Source organism: Salvelinus namaycush, unplaced genomic scaffold, assembly GCF_016432855.1.
Source record: "Salvelinus namaycush isolate Seneca unplaced genomic scaffold, SaNama_1.0 Scaffold3126, whole genome shotgun sequence".
Classification (NCBI taxonomy): Eukaryota; Metazoa; Chordata; class Actinopteri; order Salmoniformes; family Salmonidae; genus Salvelinus; species Salvelinus namaycush.
The window spans coordinates 7,527-17,259 of NW_024060038.1; the positions used below are offsets into that span (position 1 = coordinate 7,527).

A 9,733-nucleotide genomic window follows, 5' to 3' on the forward strand; every position below is an offset into this window, starting at 1 on the left:
ACAGTTAGTGTAGTAGGGTTACTCATCACCAAGCAGTATCTACCTCTGGTACCAAACATCTACATGTAACAGTTAGTGTAGTAGGGTTTCTCATCACCAAGCAGTATCTACCTCTGGTACCAAACATCTACATGTAACAGTTAGTGTAGTAGGGTGTCTCATCACCAAGCAGTATCTACCTCTGGTACCCAACATCTACATGTAACAGTTAGTGTAGTAGGGTTACTCATCACCAAGCAGTATCTACCTCTGGTACCAAACATTTACATGTAACAGTTAGTGTAGTAGGGTTACTCATCACCAAGCAGTATCTACCTCTGGTACCAAACATCTACATGTAACAGTTAGTGTAGTAGGGTTACTCATCACCAAGCAGTATCTACCTCTGGTACCAAACATCTACATGTAACAGTTAGTGTAGTAGGGTTTCTCATCACCAAGCAGTATCTACCTCTGGTACCAAACATCTACATGTAACAGTTAGTGTAGTAGGGTTTCTCATCACCAAGCAGTATCTACCTCTGGTACCAAACATCTACATGTAACAGTTAGTGTAGTAGGGTTACTCATCACCAAGCAGTATCTACCTCTGGTACCAAACATCTAAATGTAACAGTTAGTGTAGTAGGGTTTCTCATCACCAAGCAGTATCTACCTCTGGTACCAAACATCTACATGTAACAGTTAGTGTAGTAGGGTTTCTCATCACCAAGCAGTATCTACCTCTTGTACCAAACATCTACATGTAACAGTTAGTGTAGTAGGGTTTCTCATCACCAAGCAGTATCTACCTCTGGTACCAAACATCTACATGTAACAGTGTAGTAGGGTTTCTCATCACCAAGCAGTATCTACCTCTGGTACCCAACATCTACATGTAACAGTTAGTGTAGTAGGGTTTCTCATCACCAAGCAGTATCTTCCTCTGGTACCCAACATCTACATGTAACAGTTAGTGTAGTAGGGTTACTCATCACCAAGCAGTATCTACCTCTGGTACCAAACATCTACATGTAACAGTTAGTGTAGTAGGGTATCTCATCACCAAGCAGTATCTACCTCTGGTACCCAACATCTACATGTAACAGTTAGTGTAGTAGGGTTACTCATCACCAAGCAGTATCTACCTCTGGTACCAAACATCTACATGTAACAGTTAGTCTAGTAGGGTTACTCATCACCAAGCAGTATCTACCTCTGGTACCAAACATCTACATGTAACAGTTAGTGTAGTAGGGTTTCTCATCACCAAGCAGTATCTACCTCTGGTACCAAACATCTACATGTAACAGTTAGTGTAGTAGGGTTACTCATCACCAAGCAGTATCTACCTCTGGTACCAAACATCTACCTGTAACAGTTATTGTAGTAGGGTGTGTCATCACCAAGCAGTATCTACCTCTGGTACCAAACATCTACATGTAACAGTTAGTGTAGTAGGGTTACTCATCACCAAGCAGTATCTACCTCTGGTACCAAACATCTACATGTAACAGTTAGTGTAGTAGGGTTTCTCATCACCAAGCAGTATCTACCTCTGGTACCAAACATCTACATGTAACAGTTAGTGTAGTAGGGTGTCTCATCACCAAGCAGTATCTACCTCTGGTACCCAACATCTACATGTAACAGTTAGTGTAGTAGGGTTACTCATCACCAAGCAGTATCTACCTCTGGTACCAAACATTTACATGTAACAGTTAGTGTAGTAGGGTTACTCATCACCAAGCAGTATCTACCTCTGGTACCAAACATCTACATGTAACAGTTAGTGTAGTAGGGTTACTCATCACCAAGCAGTATCTACCTCTGGTACCAAACATCTACATGTAACAGTTAGTGTAGTAGGGTTTCTCATCACCAAGCAGTATCTACCTCTGGTACCAAACATCTACATGTAACAGTTAGTGTAGTAGGGTTTCTCATCACCAAGCAGTATCTACCTCTGGTACCAAACATCTACATGTAACAGTTAGTGTAGTAGGGTTTCTCATCACCAAGCAGTATCTACCTCTGGTACCCAACATCTACATGTAACAGTTAGTGTAGTAGGGTTACTCATCACCAAGCAGTATCTACCTCTGGTACCAAACATCTACATGTAACAGTTAGTGTAGTAGGGTTTCTCATCACCAAGCAGTATCTACCTCTGGTACCAAACATCTACATGTAATAGTGTAGTAGGGTTACTCATCACCAAGCAGTATCTACCTCTGGTACCAAACATCTACATGTAACAGTTAGTGTAGTAGGGTTTCTCATCACCAAGCAGTATCTACCTCTGGTACCAAACATCTACATGTAACAGTTAGTGTAGTAGGGTTTCTCATCACCAAGCAGTATCTTCCTCTGGTACCCAACATCTACATGTAACAGTTAGTGTAGTAGGGTTACTCATCACCAAGCAGTATCTTCCTCTGGTACCCAACATCTACATGTAACAGTTAGTGTAGTAGGGTTTCTCATCACCAAGCAGTATCTTCCTCTGGTACCCAACATCTACATGTAACAGTTAGTGTAGTAGGGTTACTCATCACCAAGCAGTATCTACCTCTGGTACCAAACATCTACATGTAACAGTTAGTGTAGTAGGGTATCTCATCACCAAGCAGTATCTACCTCTGGTACCAAACATCTACATGTAACAGTTAGTGTAGTAGGGTTACTCATCACCAAGCAGTATCTACCTCTGGTACCAAACATCTACATGTAACAGTTAGTGTAGTAGGGTTACTCATCACCAAGCAGTATCTACCTCTGGTACCAAACATCTACATGTAACAGTTAGTGTAGTAGGGTTTCTCATCACCAAGCAGTATCTACCTCTGGTACCAAACATCCACATGTAACAGTTAGTGTAGTAGGGTTTCTCATCACCAAGCAGTATCTACCTCTGGTACCAAACATCTACATGTAACAGTTAGTGTAGTAGTGTTACTCATCACCAAGCAGTATCTACCTCTGGTACCCAACATCTACATGTAACAGTTAGTGTAGTAGGGTTTCTCATCACCAAGCAGTATCTACCTCTGGTACCAAACATCTACATGTAACAGTTAGTATAGTAGGGTTACTCATCACCAAGCAGTATCTACCTCTGGTACCAAACATCTACATGTAACAGTTAGTGTAGTAGGGTTACTCATCACCAAGCAGTATCTACCTCTGGTACCAAACATCTACATGTAACAGTTAGTATAGTAGGGTGTCTCATCACCAAGCAGTATCTACCTCTGGTACCAAACATCTACATGTAACAGTTAGTGTAGTAGGGTTACTCATCACCAAGCAGTATCTACCTCTGGTACCAAACATCTACATGTAACAGTTAGTGTAGTAGGGTTACTCATCACCAAGCAGTATCTACCTCTGGTACCAAACATCTACATGTAACAGTTAGTGTAGTAGGGTTTCTCATCATGCTGAAACACAAAGCACAGAAAACATCTTAGTTCATGAGATACATAGATACACACAGACAGAGACAGACAGACAGACAGACAGACAGACAGACAGACACACACACACAGACAGACACAGACAGACACAGACAGACACAGACAGACAGACCTTCCTTTTGCACCCCACCTCCCTCCCTCACTCCTTCCCCACCCTCCCCCTCCCTGTCTTCATACCTCAGCATGTTGTCCTGGGGTCAGCTGTCTCTGACACTGTTGATACTATCTTTCTCTCCCCCCCACTCAACCTTCCCTTCCCTCTCTCCCCTCCCCTTCTCTCCCTGACTCACTCTCCCCCTTCCCTTCCATCTCTCCCCCCCCCCCTCCGCTATACTCCCCTCCCTCTCAGCTCCCGTTCCTCCCTCCCCCTTCTCTCCCTCCTCCTCTTCCCTCCCTCCCTCTCTCTCCATACCTCAGCATGTTGTCCCGGGGTCAACTGTCTCTGACACAGTTGACACTTCAGACACAGAGGGTGGTAGTCCCGCCCCAATGACCTCATCTTCTCACCTGGACCAATGATGGAGAGAGGATACCAAGGATTAGAGGTCAAATGTCTGTCATGGACCAATCTGGTTAGAGGATACTCAAATTTTATTTGTCACATGCGCCGAATACAACAGTGAAATGCTGAATACAACAGGTGTAGACCTCACAGTGAAATGCTGAATACAACAGGTGTAGACTTTACAGTGAAATGCTGAATACAACAGGTGTGGACCTCACAGTGAAATGCTGAATACAACAGGTGTAGTAGACCTTACAGTGAAATGCTGAATACAACAGGTGTAGTAGACCTTACAGCACAGGTGTCAAACTCATTCCACGGGGGGCCGAGTGTCTGCGGGTTTTCGCACCTCCCTTGTACTTGATTGATGAATTAACATCACTAATTAGTTAGGAACTCCCCACACCTGGTTGTCTAGGGCTTTATTGAAAGGAAAAACCAAAAACCTGCAGACACTAGGCCCTCCGTGGAATGAGTTTGACACCCCTGCCTTACAGTGAAATGCTGAATACAACAGGTGAAGTAGACCTTACAGTGAAATGCTGAATACAACAGGTGTGGACCTCACAGTGAAATGCTGAATACAACAGGTGTGGACCTCACAGTGAAATGCTGAATACAACAGGTGTAGACCTCACAGTGAAATGCTGAATACAACAGGTGTAGACTTTACAGTGAAATGCTGAATACAACAGGTGTGGACCTCACAGTGAAATGCTGAATACAACAGGTGAAGTAGACCTTACAGTGAAATGCTGAATACAACAGGTGTGGACCTCACAGTGAAATGCTGAATACAACAGGTGAAGTAGACCTTACAGTGAAATGCTGAATACAACAGGTGTAGACCTCACAGTGAAATGCTGAATACAACAGGTGAAGTAGACCTTACAGTGAAATGCTGAATACAACAGGTGTGGACCTCACAGTGAAATGCTGAATACAACAGGTGTGGACCTCACAGTGAAATGCTGAATACAACAGGTGTAGACCTCACAGTGAAATGCTGAATACAACAGGTGTGGACCTTACAGTGAAATGCAGAATACAACAGGTGTAGACCTCACAGTGAAATGCTGAATACAACAGGTGTGGACCTCACAGTGAAATGCTGAATACAACAGGTGTAGACCTCACAGTGAAATGCTGAATACAACAGGTGTGGACCTCACAGTGAAATGCTGAATACAACAGGTGTAGACCTCACAGTGAAATGCTGAATACAACAGGTGTGGACCTCACAGTGAAATGCTGAATACAACAGGTGTAGACCTCACAGTGAAATGCTGAATACAACAGGTGTGGACCTCACAGTGAAATGCTGAATACAACAGGTGTGGACCTCACAGTGAAATGCTGAATACAACAGGTGTAGTAGACCTTACAGTGAAATGCTGAAAACAGGTGTAGACCTCACAGTGAAATGCTGAATACAACAGGTGTGGACCTCACAGTGAAATGCTGAATACAACAGGTGTAGACCTCACAGTGAAATGCGGACTGACAAGATCTTAACCAACATTGCTTTAAGAAGTTAAGAAAAAATGTGTTCAGTAAACATATATATTTTTTAAAGTTATAAATAATTAAACAGCAGCAGTAAAATAACAATAGCGAGGCTATATTGGGGTTCCATTACAGAGTCAATGTGAGGGGGCACCGGTTAATCCAGGTAATTGAGGTAATATGTAGGTAGAGTTAAAGTGACTATGTATAGATAGTAAACAGAGAGTAGCAGCAGCACCGGTTAATCCAGGTAATATGTAGGTAGAGTTAAAGTGACTATGTATAGATAGTAAACAGAGAGTAGCAGCAGTGTAAAAGAGGGGTCTGGTGGTCATGTGATCAGATGTTCAGGAGTCTGATGGTTTGGGGGTAGAAGCTGATAAGGAGCCTTTTGATTAGATGTTCAGGAGTCTGATGGTTTGGGGGTAGAAGCTGATAAGGAGCCTTTTGATTAGATGTTCAGGAGTCTGATGGTTTGGGGGTAGAAGCTGATAAGGAGCCTTTTGATTAGATGTTCAGGAGTCTGATGGTTTGGGGGTAGAAGCTGATAAGGAGCCTTTTGGTCCTAGATTTGGTGATCCGGTACCACTTGCCGTGCGATAGAATAGAGAACAGTATAGGACTAGGGTGACTGGTGTCTTTTACAATCTGTAGGGCCTTCCTCTGACACCGCCTGGTATAGAGGTCCTGGATGGCAGGAAGCTTGGCCCCGGTGATGTACTGGGTCGTACGCACTACCCTCTATAGTGTCATGCGGTCAGAGGCCGAGCAGTTGCCATACCAGGCAGTGATGCAACCAGACGGAATCCTCTCGATGGTGCAGCTGTAGAACCTTTTGAGGATCTAAGGACCCATGCCAAATCTCTTCATTCTCCTGAGGGGGAATAGGCTTTGTCATGCACTCTTCACTACTGTCTTGGTGTGCTTGGACCATGTTAGTTTGTTGGTGACGTGGACACCAAGGAACTTGAAGCTCTCAACCTGCTCCACTACAGCCCGTCGATGAGAATGGGGGCGTTCTTGGTCCTCCTTTTCCTGTAGTCCACAATCATCTCCTTTGTTTTTATCACGTTGAGGGAGAGGTTGTTGTCCTGGCACCACACGGCCAGGTCTCTGACCTCCTCCCTATAGGCTGTCTCATCGCTGACGGTGATCAGGCCTACCACTGTTGTGTCATCGGCAAACTTGATGATGGTGTTGGAGTCGTTCCTGGCTCGACAGTCGTGAGTGATCAGGGAGTACAGGAGGGGTCTGAGCACGATCCCCTGAGGGGCCCCCGTGTTGAGGATCAGCATGGCGGATGTGTTGTTACCTAACCTTACCACCTGGTGGTGGCTCGTCAGGAAGTCCAGGATCCAGTTGCAGAGGGAGGTGTTTAGTCCCAGGGTCCTTAGCTTAGTGATGAGCTTTGAGGGCACTATGGTATTGAACGCTCAGCTGTAGTCAATGAATACCAGTGGGGTTGGAAGATACCAAGGGTTAGAGGTCAAATGGTGTCTGCCATTCAGAGAGAGCTCTGCACTGTGACCTGAGAGTTGCTAAGCTACCGATAATTTACCAAAGTAACTTTGGGAATTTATACTAGAATAACTTTTATAAAATGTATTCCTCTATATGGTGTCTGTGTCCATATTGTCCAACAGACTAATTAATGAAAAAGCATCTAATCAACAAGGCCATTATTTTGATGAACTCTATTGACTGATTTAACAACTGACATCAGTTTGGCTCCAACACATTTACAACAAAGACATTTTGACAGTAAAATAAATACAAGTGTTTAAAAAAACATTAAGAATATTTCATGCTGAAACCCTCATATTAAACACCAATGATATTTACTGAGTTCATGGTTTATATTAAGGTTAAGGATTTACAGCTTTATATTATATAGATATATATTAAACCATCTTATTTAATTATTGTCTATTTGACATGATAATTACAGACTCTGTCACGTTCCTGACCTGTTTTCCCTTGTTTTGTATGTATTTTAGTATGGTCAGGACGTGAGTTGGGGTGGGTTGTCTATGTGTGTTTTCTATGTTGGGATTTTGGGTTCGGCCTGGTATGATTCTCAATCAGAGGCAGCTGTCAATCGTTGTCCCTGATTGAGAATCATACTTAGGCAGCCGGGGTTTCACGTTTGGTTTGTGGGTGTTTGTTCCTGTGTCAGTGTTTCGCCACACGGGACTGTTACGGTATGTTCGTTTGTTGTTTTGTATCGTGTATTGTTTTCGTGTACATTAAATTACCATGGAAACTTACCACTCTGCACATTGGTCCTCCGATCCTTCTCGCTTCTCCTCGTCCGAGGAGGAGGACGAAATAGACTGCCGTTACAGACTCATGTGATAAGGCCACACAGAGGACCAGAGATAATTACAGACTCATGTGATAAGGCCACACAGAGGGCCAGAGATAATTACAGACTCATGTGATAAGGCCACACAGAGGGCCAGAGATAATTACAGACTCATGTGATAAGGCCACACAGAGGGCCAGAGATAATTACAGACTCATGTGATAAGGCCACACAGAGGGCCAGAGATAATTACAGACTCATGTGATAAGGACACACAGAGGGCCAGAGATAATTACAGACTCATGTGATAAGGCCACACAGAGGACCAGAGATAATTACAGACTCATGTGATAAGACCACACAGAGGGCCAGAGATAATTACAGACTCATGTGATAATCTGAAGTACTCAAAAAGGCCACTAGATGTAATTTGATAAAATTCCCCCTAAAATGTAAATGTTACCAAAATTCTGGTAGTTTCCTGGTAAACATAGAAACTTTCCAATAATATACCTTTCATTTGCAACCCTAGTTCCTGTACCGGACACATGCAAATAATGCAAGTCCCTAAAGGAAAGGAAGGCAAGTTGGTATTTTAACAAAGCCGAAGTGTGAGAGACCAGTCTGCTGTCTCATATCAGTTGAGGACTTAGGAAAGGAGCCCAGGTGAAAGGAAGCCAGGTTAGACTATAGGAACTCAGCCTCTGAAGGAAAGGAAGCCAGGTTAGACTATTGGAACCCAGCCTCTGAAGGAAAGGAAGCCAGGTTAGACTATAGGAACCCAGCCAGTGAAGGAAAAGAGACCAGTTTAGGGTGTTGGAACTTATCCCAGGATGAAAAGAAGGCTGGTTAGAAAGGAAAGGACACCAGGTTAGACTATAGGAACCCAGCCAGTGAAGGAAAAGAGACCAGTTTAGGGTGTTGGAACTTATCCCAGGATGAAAAGAAGGCTGGTTAGAAAGGAAAGGACACCAGGTTAGACTATAGGACCACAGCCAGTGAAGGAAAAGAGACCAGTTTAGGGTGTTGGAACTTATCCCAGGATGAAAAGAAGGCTGGTTAGAAAGGAAAGGACACCAGGTCAGAGTATTGGAGAGGAGCCGGTGTGTTAGAGAACAGTCTGCTTCCTCAGAGAAGACACTTCCTGTTGTCTGTGTGTGAGTCATGACAGACTGTTCAGAGCATGGAGACACACACACACCACACACACACACACACACACACACACACACCAAAGTAGACGGGTTTCCCAAAGATGGGACAGTAGCCCACCATGATAGATGATATTCCTGACACTGTTATTTAGCAGACAGGAAGTGTGTACGTAGAGAGAGTGAGATGGAGAAAGTGTGTGTAGAGAGAGAGAATGTGTGTGTGAGAGAGTATGTAGAGAAAAGGTGTGTGTGTGTCAGAGAGATGTACAGGAAATAGGTTCAACTCTGTGAATGTGGCGTGTTGTGATGACAGAACCAGGATGTGGTGAGAACCTTGTCACAGCAAGACAAAGAAACATCACTTCAAAAGAAAATTAGAGGAGAAAGAGAGAGAGAGAGAGAGAAAGAGAGAGAGAGAGAGAGAGAGAGAGAGAGAGAGAGAGGGGAGAACCTTGTCACAGCAAGACAAAGAAACATCCCTTCAAAAGAAAATTAGAGGAGAAAGAGAGAGAGAGAGAGAGAAAGAGAGAGAGAGAGAGAGAGAGAGAGAGAGAGAGAGAGAGAGGTGAGAACCTTGTCACAGCAAGACAAAGAAACATCACTTCAAAAGAAAATTAGAGGAGACAGAGAGAGAGAGAGAGAGAGAGAGAGAGAGAGAGAGAGAGAGAGAGAGAAAGAGAGTGAGAGAGAAAAGAGACAGAGAGAGAGAGACAGAGACAGAGACAGAGACAGAGACAGAGACAGAGACAGAGAGAGAGAGAGAGGGGAGAAAGAGAGATAGAGACTCTTGGTGCTGAATAGGGGG

At 43.8% G+C, this 9,733-nt stretch overlaps 1 protein-coding gene across 1 annotated transcript; it reads right to left on the reverse strand.

Annotated features, from left to right (window-relative positions):
* Positions 1 to 3,383: 3,383 nt before the first annotated feature.
* Positions 3,384 to 9,049, reverse strand: LOC120039944 (cysteine-rich protein 2-like). The gene is made up of 3 exons (XM_038985265.1): positions 9,007 to 9,049; positions 3,871 to 3,965; positions 3,384 to 3,422 (listed from the first exon to the last, which is right to left on the reverse strand). The coding sequence occupies exons 1-3, from the start codon at positions 9,047 to 9,049 to the stop codon at positions 3,384 to 3,386; spliced, it is 177 nt and encodes a 58-aa protein (XP_038841193.1).
* Between the last annotated feature and the right edge of the window lie 684 nt (positions 9,050 to 9,733).